The sequence below is a fragment of the Callospermophilus lateralis genome, chromosome 3, assembly GCF_048772815.1.
Source record: "Callospermophilus lateralis isolate mCalLat2 chromosome 3, mCalLat2.hap1, whole genome shotgun sequence".
In the NCBI taxonomy this organism is placed as follows: Eukaryota; Metazoa; Chordata; class Mammalia; order Rodentia; family Sciuridae; genus Callospermophilus; species Callospermophilus lateralis.
The window spans coordinates 30,490,496-30,507,483 of NC_135307.1; the positions used below are offsets into that span (position 1 = coordinate 30,490,496).

Here is a 16,988-nt window from a genome sequence, read left to right on the forward strand (position 1 = left end):
GGCTGGGGATGTGGCTCAGGGTAGAGCTCTTGCCTAGTACGTGAGAGGCCCTGGGTTTGAATCTCAGCTCCACATAAAAATAAATAAATACATTGTGTCCAACTAAAAAATAAATATTTAAAAAGTATTTTTTAAAAGAATCTTTAAAAAATAAAATAAATGCTAAGACAACATAGATGTTGGAATGCCAATAGTCTTCAAAGCAGTTATGTTAATAATGTTCCAAGAAATAATGACAAATACTCTTGAAATAAAAGGAAACAGACAAAGTACCATGAGGAGGAAAAAATATAAAGAAAAACTAAATGGAAATTTTAGAATTAAAAAATACAGTAACGACAACAACAAAATAGGCTGCATGGGCTCAATAGTAGAATGCCAATGACAAGGGAGAATCAGTGAACGAAAAGCAGGAGAGAAGATTTAAAAAATGAGTAAAGAGACTTGTAGAACAATATTGTAGGTTAGGAATCCCTTATCTGAAATGCTTAGAACCAGAAAAGTGTTTCAAATTTCAGAGATTTTTGGATTCTGAAATATTTGCATAGACTTTACTAATTCAACATTTCTAATCCTCAAATTGCAAATTTGAAAGATTCTAATTTGACACTCAAAAAGTTTCAAAATTGGGGGCTAGGGATGCAGCTCTGTGGTAGAGTGTGTGCTCAGTATGTCCAAGGCCCTGGGTTCAATCCCCAGTTCCACAAACAAGCCCAAAAGGCACTCAAGCTGGGAATGGTACCTGTGGCCCTAGCTAGTTGGCATGTCTACGGCATAAGGATTACTTGGGCTCAAAAGTTCAGGACCAGCTTGGGCAATACAGCAAGACCATGTTTCCAAAAATAAAGCTTTACATTTTGAAGCAATTCAGATTTACAGATTAGAGATGCTCAACTGACACAGGTCATTTGTGTCATTAGTCTTAAAAGGGGAAAACAATGTGGTCCAGAAGAACTATTTTAAGAAATAATGGTTGAAAATTTCCCAAACTTGGTAAAAGACATAAATTAGAGACTCAAGAAGCACAGTGAATTCCAAAAAAGATTCAAATTACACCAACTCCTGAAAACTGAAGAAAACTTTAAAAGTGAACAGAACAAAAAAATAATCATGCTGTTATTTTATAGGGGAATGATTTAAATAACTGATTTTCCTCAGAAACCACTGAAAGCTAGGAGTAGAATGTCTCCTCACCACCTCCCATACTAGGGATCAAAAGACTATTTTTAAAAAGTTAAAAGAGGGCTAGGGATGTGGCTCAAGTGGTAGTGTGCTCCCTTGGCATGCGTGCGGCCCAGGTTCGATCCTCAGCACCACATACAAACAAAGATGTTGTGTCCGCCGAAAACTAAAAAATAAATATTAAAAAATTCTCTCTCTCTCTCTCTCTTTAAAAAAAATAAAAATAAAAAAAAAAGTTAAAAGAACCAAGACAAAATTCTATGTCCAGTAACAATACCCTTCAATAATGAGGTGAAATAAAACATTCTAAGATAAAGAAAAACTAACAGGAAACGAAGCCAGCAGACTTGCTCTTAAAAAAAAAAAAAATCATTAAAGGAAGTTGTTTAGACAAAAGACAAATAATGCTACAAGAAAAACCTCAAGAATGAAATAAGAGCAAGAAATAAAGTAGATTATATTTTCTCAATGTATTCTTCATCAACTTTTTTTTTTAAAGAGAGAGGAGTGAGAGAGAGAATTTTTTTTGATATTTATTTTTTATTTTTTAGTTTTTGGCGGACACAACATCTTTGTTTGTATGTGGTGCTGAGGATCGAACCCAGGCCGCACGCATGCCAGGCCGCACGCATGCCAGGCCAGCGCGCTACCACTTGAGCCACATCCCCAGCCCCTCTTTTTTTTGTGATGGAAGAAATTGAACCCAGGGCCTCATGCAGGCTAAGCAGGTGCTCTATCATTGAACTACACTCCAGACCTTACATATGTTTTAAAGTATGTCTGATGCCCAAGCAGAGTGATATATGCTTATAATCCTGTGACTAAGGAGGCAGAGGAAGAAGGATCAAAGTTTGAGATCAATCTGGTCAACTTAGCGAGACCATCTCAAAGCAAAAAATAAAAAGAGGGCTGGGAATGTAGCTCAGTGATAAAGCACCCCTGGGTTCAATAAATAAATAAATGTTTGGTAGTTAGTAAAAATTATAACACTGACAAACTTTTTAATGGTGAAGGGTAAAGGAATGTATAAAACAGTAAGGGTTTTTTTTTGTCACTTGAAGTAGTAATATATTAAGTAGACTAGGAAGATAAAACAGATTAACTGAATAGTCCTATAACTAACGAAATCAGACTTACTCCAAGCACTGACAACTTTCACCCAATATTTAAAGAAGAGACAGCATCAATATCTCTAAAAAACAGATTAGGAGGGAACACACACTTCCCAAACCATTTTATAGGACCAGCATTATCCTGATACCAAACCCATTCAAAGACAGTGCAAGAAAAATATGAGCCAACATCCCCAACAAGCATAGTTGCAAAATCTTCATCAAAATAATAGCAAATTGAATCCAGTGATAAAGAGAATACACCATATCAACTAAGATTTATCCTAAGAATGCTACGTGGGTCAATCTTCAAAAATCAAATTAATTCACTATTATCAAATGAAATGGAAAGAAGTCCAAAATATACTATTAAGTGAGAAAGAAAGGAGATGGGAGGAAGGGTAATTGTCTACTATTATAAAACAGTGGATTTAATATGTCTCAATTTCTATTCCTATGTTTCACCTCTACCCATATTTTTTATTGGTGCATTGTCAATTTCTATTCTAGTTTTCTTTTGTTTTTGTGGCGCTGGGGATTGAACCCAGGGCTTTGTGCATGCAAGGCAAGCACTCTACAAACTGAGCTATATGCCTAGCCCAATTTCTATTCTTAAAAAAGTACATATTCTGCCAGCATGCCTCTAATCCCAGCAACCCAGGAGATGGAGGAGGTAGCAGGATCCCAAGTTCAAGGCCAGCTTCAGTAACTTATCTCGGCCCCAAGCAACTTAGTGAGACCCTGTCTCAAAATTAAATAATTTAAAAGGGAGTGGGGGTTGGATATGTGGCTCACTGGTGAAGTGGCTCTGGGTTCAACTTCCCAGTAACAACAACAAAGTACATATTCATATGTAATTAGCAAAGTAAGTTAAAAAAAAAAGTAAAAGAAAAGATATGCATCAAACTATTAACAGTGGTTACATCTTGGAATAGGACTGGTTGGTGGTGATAACTGGGGTATGTATAGTTAAACTTAGTCTGAATGTTTTTAAAATATGAACATGCCTTGCTTTTATTAACTATTAAAAGTAAAACAGGAGTTTTTTTTTTTGCTTTTGTAGTATTTGAAAAATAGAGAGTAAAGTTTAGAAGGTCAGCTGAGAAATCAGGCTACTAACTAGTTATGAAGCTAACAGATGGTAGTGATTACAAATTAAAAACTAGACGGTCCCAGCAAAGTATACCCACTGGTGATGAAATGGCATGAAAGATAATTAAACTTATGTGTCATCAGACATCTGAATAGAATTGATGCCAAAGGAAATAACCTTCTAACCATGGGCCTAATAAACAGATTTCTTCTTTTTTTTTTTTTTTTTGAGAGAGAGAGAACTTTTTAATATTTATTTTTTAGTTTTCAGCGGACACAACATCTTTATTTGTATGTGGTGCTGAGGATCGAACCCAGCGCTATGCGCATGCCAGGCAAACATGCTACCGCTTGAGCCACATTCCCAGCCCAATAAGCAGACTTCTAAGCTAAAAATATTTAACTAAAAGTTGTATTCGAGGGCTGGGGTTGTGGCTCAGTAATAGAGCATTTGCCTAGCATGTGTGAGGCACTGGATTCAATTCTCAGCACCGTGTATAAACAAACAAATACGATAAAGATTCATCAACAATATATATATATATATATATATTTTAAGTTGTATTTGAATGGGCTGGGGATCTGGCTCAAGCGGTAGCACGCTCGCCTGGCATGCATGCGGCCTGGGTTCGATCTTCAGCACCACATACAAACAAAGATGTTGTGTCTGCTGAAAACTAAAAAATAAATATTAAAATTCTAAATAAATAAATAAATATAAAAAGTTGTATTTGAGAATGTAAACTTAAACCATGAAATTGAATGTAATTTTCCAAGAGAGAGAAAAACAGTTCAATGTCTGAGATTCAAAACTGGTGAGCCTTAGGAGAAACTGCAAAGACCAAGGTAGAGAGATAAGTGAACATCAAAAAGAATGTCAAGCAGAAGAGGGTGACTAATAAGCCAATGGCAATAAGGTCCAGAGAAATTAAGTTCAAAATACTGGCAACCATAAGACAAGCAGTTTCCACAGAGGCATAAATCCAAAAGAGGGTTGGATTTGACAGGAGTCTTAGGTATTGGCTCTGCATCAATCCAGGCCAAACTCTGGGCTCAAAGCCCCATAGTGACCTAGCTTCCAACCCACACTAGCCTTGTGAGCCCTCCCAACACTCCTCATATGAAAAACTGGGATAATAGTAGGGTCTATTCCATTGAGCTGGTGTGAGGATGAAATGAAACCAGGCAGATATAGTTTGCATAGCTTGCTATATTGTCCTCTACACACCATTGCCTGAGGCTGGGAAAATCCATTCATGCTTAAAATTAGAGAGGAGGGGTCCTTTAAAGATGTTGCTTTCTTGGAGCTGGGGTTGTGGCTCAGGGGGTAGAGCGCTTGCCTTGCACATGTGAGACCCTGCGTTCAATCCTCAGCACCACATAAAAATAAATGAACAAAGATATTGTGACCATGTATAACTAAAATTTTTTTTTAAAAAGATGTTGCTTTCTCTTTTATATCTGAAAGTATGAAACACACAGAAATTTAACAGTTTCCTAAGATCACCAGGAAAAAGAACTCAGGAACTGCAATACTGAGTCCAGAGCCCCATCTATTCAATTACACAGGAATTTTGAAAAAGAAAAAAAATCTGGAAGTAATTTCTAGATTACAAAAAAGGTAGAATTCCATCCCCTTATAAAATCCAAAAAAGAAACAGAAGAACAAAAGCACCATATGATTTAAAAAAAAAAAATTCACTAAGCAATTCTAATAAAGCAGAGAAATGGAACCAGCAGTAAGTACTTCCATGTTGATAAAACACATAAAGAAAACTAAGAAAGAGCATATTTAAAGCACGGGGAGAGTTGCAATCACTTGCTCTGGCTTACTGAGAATTGACAACAACCCATTATCATACATACCTCCATCTTCAATGGTCACCATGTGATAATGTCAGACCACAAATACTCACCACTTTAGGCTAACATATCTGCCCAATCAGAAGTTGAACAAGTAAGGTTAAATTCTGTATTACTTTAGAGCTTGTGAGCTTTGAAAGGATGTTTGATCTTAACTAAATTAAGACTTTTGTTTTATGGATTAAGAATATAGCTGAGTGGTAGAGTGCTTGCCTAACAAGGTCCCAGATTCAATCTCCAGGATCAAAAAACAAATAATAAATGAAATAAAATAAATTTTAGAAATACATATGCACGCCTATAAAAATTAGCATAGTTTAAAAAAAATTCGGGCTAGGGATGTGGCTCAAGCAGTAGCGCGCTTGCCTGGCATGTGCGGGACGCTGGGTTCGATCTTCAACACCACATAAAAATAAAATAAAGATATTATGTCCACCTAAAAACTAAAAATTAAATATTTTTAAAAAATCAATGGTGGTGAACGTGGGAGAAAGTACAAATTGATACAACCTTTTGGATAAAGTTAGCATACTGAGAGTTAAAACACAGTTAATTTGCCCCCAAAATTCCATGTTTAGGCCTGTACTCTAAGGAAATAATTTTAAAAATTCTACGCATAAAAATATCATTTTTTAAAATAGTGAATAACTGAAAACAACTCAAAATATCCAATATCAGAGAAACTAGAAAACATAAATTATAGTATATTCATTGAGTCAATAATTATGCAGCCATAGAAATATTTTCTAAGAATTTATAATATGGGAAAATGCTTATATCAAAGTAAAAGTTAAGAAAGGACACACACTGACTATCTACTTTAAACATGTTAAAAATATATACAGGAAAATACTAGAAGGAAATGAGTAGACTCCATTATTTGGAAAGTTAACATTTATAATTTCTATTATTTGAGAATGACCTTAAAGCTCTATGATATCTAGTAAACTGTAAATTTTCTGAGACTTGAGTCTGAAACATGTGCCAAAGGGCTGAGATTTAGGAGTCACTTAGTGAGAGAACAAGGGGAGGAGAGGCTGGGGGTTGTAACTGTGTCTTTCCTGTACAACCCCTTGACCTCACTTTGCAAGGAAAGAAAGAGTGCTACCACAGGAAGGACGGTACGTGAATGGAAAGCAATTTAGAACCAAGGTATAAATAGTCACCAAGGAGTCTAACACTAGCATCTGAAGGTGACCTTATTCTATACTCAAATGTGAGAATCTGAATTCTTTTGGTTATAACTAATTTTATGGGGACAATTACCTTATGCTATTTTTTTGGTTTCAGGGTTGGCATTACCAGAGATTGAACTCAGGAACACTGGACCACTGAGCCATATCCCCAGCCCTATTTCGTATTTTATTTAGAGACAAGGTCTCACTGAGTTGCTTAGTGCCTCACTTTTTGCTGAGGCTGGCTTTCAACTTGCGATCCTCCTGCCTCAACTTCTGGGATTACAGGCATGCACTACTAAGCCTGGCCCCTTTTGCTATTTGTAAATTGAGCTGATACACAAAGGTTTTAAAGTATATGCCTGCAGAATATCATAAATGTACCATGAACTGAAATGTTAAAGCCACTTAGACTGTGATATTACATGAAAATATTTGTTTCACATTTATGCCTTGTTTTATTTTTAAAATGTTCCACAATGAGGGGAAGGTATATAAAAACTAACTTAGGTCTAAAAGATAAGACCTTTTTCTTTACTAAACCAAGAAAGATATGTGACAAGAAGATGCACTCATCACAGAACAAGGCAGAAAGCAAGCATTATCACAGCTCACCTTATAGCACCTGTATTTATATAGAACCACCAAGAGGATAGTCATGACGACAATGACACTGATCATGATGGCAGCATTCAGAATTGAGTGCAGGGCTCTCTGTCCCACAGTCTCGGTGTCTTCTGTGAATGGAGTATAGATTCTATAATAAAACAAAACACAAAAGCCCTGGTTAGGTGTTATTGGATATCCCAAACCACATATTCCCTCCAAACACCATAATTTTGTTTTCCTTTTGATTAATGTCTTGTAAGTCATTTTTTGCCCATTTCACTAGTCTAGCTCAGAATTTTTAACCTAAGAAAATAGCTATACTCTAATAGTTGCTTCAAAATAAAATGAAATATCTAAGATATGGAGAGATGAACTTATGTGAGCCAGGCATTGGCTCCACCTAGTGGATGCTTTGTACTGAAATAATTGCCTTATCAAATGTATTCTCCACTGTTTATTAATCTGTTACATAATCAGATTCTGCAACATTAATTACCTAGGTTGACAAATGGTTGGCAGAGGAAGACAATATGGTGCATAATTATTGTCTTTCATCTGTAGAGTGATGAGAACTAGAGTTGTTTTGAGACAATGTCACATATCCACCTTCCCTTATCTCACTCATATAAAAATACTTCCAGGTGCCAATGTATCCCGCTAAAAGACTTTATTTCTGATTCCCTTGTAGTTAGTTATGGCCATGACACTAAGGAATGGCCAATGAATTTTAGGAGATGTTGTGTAAAGAGCTTCTGAGGAAGAGTACATTCTGCTGAGAGGGAGAAGTCCTCTGCCTTTTTCTCCCCCACTACTTTCTGCTTTCTGGATGAAGGAAGGGGCTCCATTCTGGAGTCTGAAATAACCTTTGAGAGGAAGGAAGGAAGGAAGGGAGGGAGGGAGGGAGGGAGGGAGGGAGGGCTGAGAACTTGATAACCGTAAAGCTGCTATACCAATCTGGACAGCCTACCTCTGTGCTGCTCTATGGGTAAGAGAAAAAGGTACCATTTAAACCAGTTTTGTCTCTAACAGGGTCAGCAAACTTTCTATAAAGGGCCAGATAGTAAGTATTTTTAGTTTTTTTGGTCACATAGTTTCTTGCTACTGAGGTGTGAAAGTAGCCATAGACACAAATAAATAAATGGACATGGTCTTTTTCCAGTGAGTTTATTCACAAAAATAGGAGGCAGGTAGAGCTGACCTACTGGTTGGGGCTTGCCAACCCTTGACCCTTAATATGTAGCCAAACCCAGTCTTGATTTATACAGATACTATTCCCCAATCCCTTAGACTACTTCCTCTGACCATGTCTCAGCCATACTACCAGAAGGCTAATAGCACGGCTTTCAGAACACCATGCAGTTTTTCAGACATTTCCCAAATTCACATTCTAAAACTCTTCTTAAAACTCAAGTTCTTAGAGACAGGACTAGATGATATCTGAATTGGAGCAATACCAACAGCACTGTGGAATCTACATGACAGTTCCCCAACTCTAGAGAGTGCTAGCTTACATTAGATATTCATCCTTACAATTAACAACTTTTTTTCTTCCTGAGTATTTATTTCTGGAGACAAAGTGCTCTCATGGGCCTTACTATAAAGGAAATCACACATTAAATAATGTAAATAAATATATTTTTGCAAATTGTGACAAATAAGAAAGAATAGGCTGCTGTGAGAAAGAATATTAGGAAGGAGGTGTGAGGAGATGAGGGAAGTTACTTTTGATGATTTAGCATTTAAGCCAAAATGAGAAGAAATTTATCCACCAAAATTAGAAAAGAAAAGAACATTCCAAACATAAGAACAATGGCCCTATGGCCCTGAGGAAGGAAAATCATGCTTAATTTGTTCAATTCCAAATAAATTCAGCCCTATCCAATGACACCATCCATGAAACGATTGCAGCGTTCATTTTCCCACTTAAAGCACCAAGTAATAACCCCCTAATTCTCTCTATTGCCTCTGGCCATCAGAGAAATGAACTCCTTCATGCTCCTTCAGTGCAGAGGCCCTCAAGGTGATGATGACACACTGTGAAGAAAAGCCACATGGCCTTAAGAACAATGAAACAAAACACTCATACATACAGCTGTCCATCTTTCCGAGTATAAAAGCTGACAGATTTGATGGTAGCCACCACCACCACCATGCAGAGAGTCACAGGGACAAACAGCATGATCACATGTTTGGCGCCATATTTCAGTGTCAGCTCCTCATCCTCTTCCTCATCTTGCTCCACCACCTGCCGTGAGTTACCCTGCGGTCGGCCATTAGATACTGGCTCAGGGTTCCCAGGTCTTCGTCGATCACCATGATCCTGCCGTTCTCGATTATCATTCTAAAAGCACAAGAAAAACATTGTTAATAAATCAGACCCTCAGCAGAATAAGGGGTTCTATATCAAAAACAAAATATGTAACAATTAGGCCAGTCATTAATTGAGTTCTAAAAACTTGAGACAAGAAAGAGTCAACTTGCAGGCAGTGTGCAGTTCAAAAGTTATTTTTGTATGCAGTGAGGATTGAACCCAGTTCAAAAGTCTAGATGGTTTACCATTGTCTTGGCTCACCCCACTCTCTCCTCCCATTCTCAGCCTAAGCCAACTGAACTGAACTTTAGGTTTGTCTTACAAACTGACACCACTATCAAACCTTTATCTGAAGCAGTTGCAAGCAAAGTAGGCTCACCTTTTCACATTCAAGAAGTGTCTTTACCTGCAGGTTCACATCAGTTACACAAGGAACTATCTAACCTCCATTATTAACAACACTAAAATCCATGCTGCTCAAGGAATCTCTCTGCATTAGTTCTATATGCTATTCTATAGCATATAAAGTTACAATTATCTTCACAAACACATTTAAATTTTTAATATATCAAAAATTGAAAAAATTCCCCTAGAGAGCAACTAGGCCTTAATTCTGATGGTCCATGTCTTTATTTTCCACATCCTGACTATACCCTATATAAGGGAACAATAAATAAATACTTAATGAATGACTGATGAATGAAATTAGAAACTTTCTGAGATCCTACTTTCCTCAAACTCTTAAGCCAGATACAATTTTGTTACTTTATCCTGGTCTTTAATTTATTTTCTTTCTTTCCTTCTTTCTCTCTTTCTTCCTCATGCCCTCTCCCCACCCCTTCACTTTCTTTTCTTTTTTACAGTGCCGGGAGACCAAACACAGGCCCTCCAACGTGCTAGGTACTTCCTAGCACTGAGCTACTTCCTAGGCTCCTGGGCTTATCTTTTCTTATTCTTTTTTTTTTTTTAATATTTATTTATTTTAGTTCTCGGCGGACACAACATCTTTGTTTGTTTGTGGTGCTGAGGATCGAACCTGGGCTGCACGCATGCCAGGCGAGTGCGCTACCGCTTGAGCCACATCCCCAGCCCCTCTTTTCTTATTCTTTAAGTTGAATTTTTCTTTTGCTATCAAGGTTCCTATCTTAAAACTTGGTTTTTGTAAAGGGTTGAACAAATAACAAAGGCAACAATAATATATATAGGGGCTGGGGTTGTGGCTCAGTGGTAGAGCACTTGTTTAGCGCATGTGAGGCTCCGGGTTTGATCCTCAGCACCACATAAAAGTAAATAAATAAAATAAAGGTACTGTGTCTAACTACAGCTAAAAAATAAGTATTAAATGTTTTTAAAAAATAATAGGTGGGCTGGGGTTGTAGCTCAGCGGTAGAGCGCTTGCCTCACACGTGCGAGACCCTGGGTTCGGTCCTCAGCACCACATACAAAAATAAACAAGTGAAATAAAGGTGTTGTGTCCAACTACAACTAAAAAATAAATATTTAAAAAAAAAAAATAGGTGACAGAAAAGAAAAAAGAAAAAACCCAGGTACCCCTCCTTCTGATGGGTAAGTGAACAGAAGGTAGACTGTTGGTCACTGTTACTCTGGGGATTGAACTTAGGGGTACCATACCACTGAGCAACCCCCTGACAAATCCTTTGTATTTTTTATTTTGAGGAAGAGTCTCATTAATAACACTAAAATCCATGCTAAGACTGGCCTCAAATTTGCAATCCTCCTGTCTCAGCTTCCGAGTCCCTGGGATTACAGGCATGTACTGCTACACCTGGTTTGTACCTCATTTTTTGACTACAGAGTCTAACTATTGCTGTAGAACATTCTCCATTTACTAATGGCTTAAAATAATTCCTGCTGGGGTTGTGGCTCAGCAGCAGAGTGCTCACCTAGCATGTGCGAGGCCCTGGGTTCGATCCTCAACACCACATAAAAATAAATAAAAAAGAAAGGCATTGTGTACAACTAAAAAGAAATATTAAAGAAAAATAATTCTAATGTATCAGAGGTTGTGATATGTACATTACCTTTAATTCTCACATTCACCTGGTCATCAATTCTTCACAAATGAGGAAATAGTCACAGCTACTGTGTGTCAGAGGTTCTGAACACAGGCCACCCTGCCTCCAGAAGTCAAGTTCTCAACCACCTCCTAACTTGCCAGTCCCAAAACAACATGAGCTCTGCAGACATGGTGAGGACTAGGGGTTCTTTTTATTTCATTTCTGATATAACTATTCCACAAGTAATTTTCAAAATTCTACTATATTCCAGATACTTTGCTGTAGCAATACTGAAATAAGAGCTAAGACTCTGTACTGAGCTCTTATTTCAATATTCAAAACTCTGTAAGTTAGTTTAAGGAACAGATAGTTGAGAACTTTGTTTGCCATGCCAAGGACTTTAGACCTTATCGTGAAGCTATTAAAAAAGTAATAAAGATTGCTAAAGTCAAGGAAGTGATACAATCAGATTATGTTTCATTTTTAAGAAATCTGACTGGCAATGAAAACTAGATGCATGAGAAAAATATTTCAGAAGTTGAATAGATAGGCCTTGTTGCAAATTATACGTCAACTATAAGGGATCAAGTTGATGATGATGGCACTGATATAGACAGGGTACACAAAAAGATAAGCAAGCTGGAGAGAAGAGAAATATTTTAGAAATATAATTGAATCTTAAGTACCTGCAACCAGGTAGGAAAGTCCAAAGGCAGTTAGCAATAGAAAAGTCAAGCTTAGAGAAGAGGTGGGCAGTCATTACTCTACAGTTATGGAAATCAACAAAATTGCAGGGAAGAGTACAGACAGAAAACACAAGATGGTATGGACACGTTATTCATTAATATAATATAACAGTTGTGGAAGGAAAAATGCAGTGAGAAGCTGATCAAGAAGTGTGAATAAACCCAGGCATAAGCAGCAGGAGATGAGAGAAAAATCATTAGAGAACAGGAGAGGGAAAGACACCCTGAAGAGTTCACACAACACAGAAGGGAGAGAGGAGTGCAGTTTCAACAGTCAGGGAAGAGAAGAGCCAAAAGCTTACTGAATTTGACAATGCGAAGTTAACCAAGTGAAACAGTAAAGAGGGAAATTAGACGATAAATCATAATGGATTGGGGAACTAATGGAAATTAAGCAAAAAAAAAAAAAAAAAAGTTGGATGAGAGTGGAACCCAAACTCGAAAAAGTTATTTTAGAGAAGTTAGAAACTTGAGCATACCAGTCAGGTCAAAGTATTGGGGTCCCAAGAGAAGAGACTGAATAGTGAGACAGGGAAATGACAACTAATGGAAACGGGTAGGGTGGGGAGAAGAGGAAAACAGTCGGCCTCACAAAGGCATCTCTGCACCCTCTTCTTTAGTCTGGAGATCAGGAAGTAAGTTGTAGGTGGCACAGAGAAAGTGTTTATGAGAACCCAGATCCTATGGGGAATGGAAAGGAAACTACTGCAAAGCATTAAAAACAGAAACCTGCCAAGAAAGATAATTTTTGCTGAACCCAAGTTACTACATGACCAAAGTCCAGCAGCATGGAAATGATTAAGAGGAAGGTGAGGTCTGGAGGGCAGGGACACAGTGTGACAATAGTTGAGGAACAACAGAGTTGAGAAAATTCAGACTTTTATTCTCCCAGAAAAGGAAGTGACTGGGCCATCTGGGTGAACTGTGACCTCTGTGATTAATATTCAGCAAGATGATTCTGACCAACTTGATGGGTTGATTAATATAAGTAATAATAGCTAGCTTTACATAGTAATTGGTAATTCATACAGCACTCTCACATTATCTCATTTATTTACAGAAACAACTAGTCCAAAATCTTAAAACCAGAAAACAGCTGAGGAAGATATCAAATTCTAATCTCCTGCTTCAAAACTTGTGTTCTGCTGGGCTTGGTGGCGCACGCCTGTAATCCCAGCAGCTCAGGAGGCTGAGGCAGGAGAATTGCATGTTCAAAGCCAGCCTCAACAAAAGTGAGGCGCTAGGGCTGGGGATGTGGCTCAAGCGTGCTCGCCTGGCATGCGTGCGGCCCGGGTTTGATCCTCAGCACCACAAAAAAAAAAAAAAAAACCAAGATGTTGTGTCCGCCAATAACTAAAAAATATTCTCTCTCTCTCTCTGCCCCCCCCACTATCTCTCTCTTAAAAAAAAAAAAAAAAAAAATGGGGTTTTGCTATGTTTTGCTATGTTGCCCAGGCTAGCCTCAAACTGTGATCCTCCTGCCTCAGCCTTCCTCAGCCTAAACTGAGATTACAGACACATGCCAGCATGCCTGGCTCCTCATTCCTTTTGTTTTTTAAAAAAAAAAAGAAAGAAAAGAAAAGTTAATAGCCAGTATAGGAATGTATCATGATTTATTTGGCCAATCCCCTGATGATGGACATTTAACTTGCTTCCTTCCAATGTTTTGCTTTACATACAATGCTGCAATAAATGCTCCCATAAATCATTTAACATATATGTGGGCATATTAGGATAAGTTCTCTAAAGTATAATTGATAGAATAAAGTATATTCACATTTCATACTGATATATTTTGCCAAATCCCACATAGACACCCACTCCCTTAAGAATTTAGAGATTCAGCAAAGTAAGAGATCACCTACTTTACACCCTTGCTAACAACACGTTCTGTTAGCCATTGCTTAGATTCTGCCAACCCTATAGGTAAAATATGGAAATTTCAGTGTAATTTTAATTTTAATTTCTCTTAGGACCAAGAAATTTGAACACTTTTTCTTTTAATGAACCATCTATCCATAACTTTTGCCATTTGGCTAATGGTAAATTTGTTTTAGTTTCTAAGTAATAATTATTAGATTCATTGATTAATTTAAAAAAAGACTGGGCCTGGGAATATAGCTTAGTTGGTAGAATGCTCACCTCACACGCACAAGGCCCTGGGTTCAATCTCCACCACCGCCAAAAAAAAAAACAAAATAAAATAAAATAAAAAATAAAAAAATACTGAATGCTTGTTGTGTTCTAGTCACTTTGCTAGGACATAGCAAGTGAACAAGACAGATAAGGTCACTGCCCTAAGGAGGCATAACAATACCAGAGCTTAAATTATACTGCAGAGCTATAGTAACAAAAACGACATGGCACTGGCACCAAAACAGACATGAAGACCAATAGTACAAAAAGAAGACATATAGAGAAATCCACATAATTACAGTTATTTCATACTATACAAAGGTGCCATAAAAATACATTGGAGAGGGCTGAGTTGTAGCTCAGTACAAGAGCGCTTGCCTATACCATGTGTGAGGCATTGGGTTCGATTCTCAGCACCACATATAACTAAGTAAAATAAAGGTCCATCAACAACTAAAAAAATATTAAGAAAAAATACATTGGAGAAAAGATAGCCTCTTCAACAAATGGTGCTGGGAAAACTGAAAATCCATATGTAGCAAAATGAAATTAGATACCCATCTCTCACCCTGCACAAAACTCAACTCAGAGTGGATCAAGGACCTAGACATTAGACCAGACTTCACACCTACTAGAAGAAAAAGTAGGCCCAACTCTCCATCATGTTGGCTTAGGAATTGACTTCCTCAACAAGACTTCTAGAGCACAAGAAGTAAAATAGAGAATCAATAAATGTGCCAGGTGCAGTGGCACATGCCTGTAATCCCAGCAGCTTGGGAGGCTGAGGCAGGAGGATCATGAATTCAAAGACAGCCTCAGCAAAAGTGAGGCACTAAGCACTCAGTGAGACCCTGTCTCTAAATAAAATACAAAATAGGGCTGGTGATGTGTCTCAGTGGTCAAGTGCCCCTGAGTTCAATCCTTAGTACCACCTCCCCAAAAGAATCAATAAACAGGATGGTATCAGACTAAAACGCCTCTTCACAGCAAAGGAAACAATCAAAAATATGAAGAGAGAGCCTATAGCATGGGAGAAAATCTTTGCCACCTGCTACTAGGGTATTAATCTCAAGGATATACAAAGTACTCAAAAAACTTAACAGCAAAAAAGCAAATAACCTAGTCAATAAATGGGCAAAGGAACCAAACAGATACTTCACAAAAGCAAAAATAGGATTGGTTAACAAATATATGAAAAAATGTTCAACATCTCTAGCAATGAGTGAAATGCAAATTAAAACTACTCTGAGATTTCATCTCACTCCAGTCAGAATAGCAATTATCAAGAATACAAGTGATAATAAATGTTGTCCAGGATGTGAGGGATGGGGGAGGTATGCTCATACATTGCTGGTGGGACTGCAAATTGGTGCAACTATCATGGAAAGCAGTATGGAGATACCTTGGAAAACTTGGAATGAAGCCAACATTCGACTCAGTCATCCCACTCATCGGCAAAAACACAAAGGACTTAAAATCAGCATACCATAGTGCCACAGCTACTTCAATGTTTAAAGCAGTTCAATTGACGATAGCTAAGCTATGGAACCAACCTAGTTGCTGGTGCCCTTCAACAGACGAATGGATAAGGAAAATGTGGTACACATACATGACGGAATATTATTCAGCCATAAAAAAGAATGAAATTATGGCATCTGTCACTAAATGGTTGAAACTGGAGACTATCATGCTAAGTGAAATAAGCCAACCCCAAAAAACCCAAAGCCAAATGTACTCTGATGTGGATGCTAACTCACAATAGGGTGGGGGATGGGGAATGGGAAATTCCCTGGATTAGAGAAAAGGGAATGAAGGGAAGGGAGAGAGAGGGAATAGGAAAGACAGTAGAATGAATCAGACATAACTTTCCTATGTTCATGTATGAATACATGACCAGTGTAACCCCGCATGATGTACAATCCCAGGAATGGGAAGTTATACTCCATGTATGTATGATATGCCAAAATATATTCCACTGTCCCGTATAATGAAAAAGAACAAATACAAAATTATATATAAAAAAAGGGTCCCTGCTCTCATGTACAGCTCTGAAACAGAGAGACAGCCAATAAAGATAATTACAGAGTACAATAGTACTGTAAAAGAAATAAACAGAATGGTAGAGAACACCTGGGATGGGTCTACTTTTGGACAATATGACCAGAAAATACCTGAGCTGAGACTGAAGGTTGAAAAGATATGAAAGGCCTATTGTAAAGGGATTAACTCAGCACCTGAGGGTTGTCCAAACCATGCATACGACAAAATAAGATTCAGTCTCTGCCTATTTCCTGGAAGATACTCTTGAGTCCTTGGAATATCTTGCCTGTTAAGATTGTTTATATCTTGAAGAGGACTTGGGTAAAACCAGCTACTTTATGCTAGAAACATGATCTACAGTAGGGCCTTGGGTCACATAGTATCAGCCTGATGTCTGAAGGGGATGGAGAAATAGAGCCATGTCTATTTGTCCCAACCCTAATAAAAACACTGGACACGAAGGTCGGGTGTGCTTCCCTGGTTGGCAAAACTCTGATAAGAGTATTGTCAAAACCTGTTGCCAAAAGAATTAAGTGCCATCTATAAAACTCCACTGGGAAAAGACAACTGGACGCTTGTGCCTGTGTCCCCTGCACCTTGCCTATGTGCCTTCTTCTATTAAGGTTAATCTGGGTTTTTTTGTTTTGTTTTGTTTTGTGGTGCTGGGGATTGAACCCAGGGCCTTGTGCATGCAAGGAAGCACT

The 16,988-nt window shown here is 37.8% G+C and overlaps 1 protein-coding gene across 2 annotated transcripts in view; it reads right to left on the minus strand.

Annotated features, from left to right (window-relative positions):
- The window catches only part of Psen1 (presenilin 1), a 61,104-nt gene that overhangs the window by 23,692 nt on the left and 20,424 nt on the right, over positions 1-16,988 (minus strand). For both annotated transcript variants that reach the window (XM_076849920.1, XM_076849919.1), the window contains exons 4-5: positions 9,124-9,374; positions 7,040-7,181 (exon numbers count right to left, since the gene is read on the minus strand). In XM_076849920.1, coding sequence (XP_076706035.1) covers positions 7,040-7,181; positions 9,124-9,374 — 393 coding nt within the window. The remainder of the gene's footprint in view (positions 1-7,039; positions 7,182-9,123; positions 9,375-16,988) is intronic.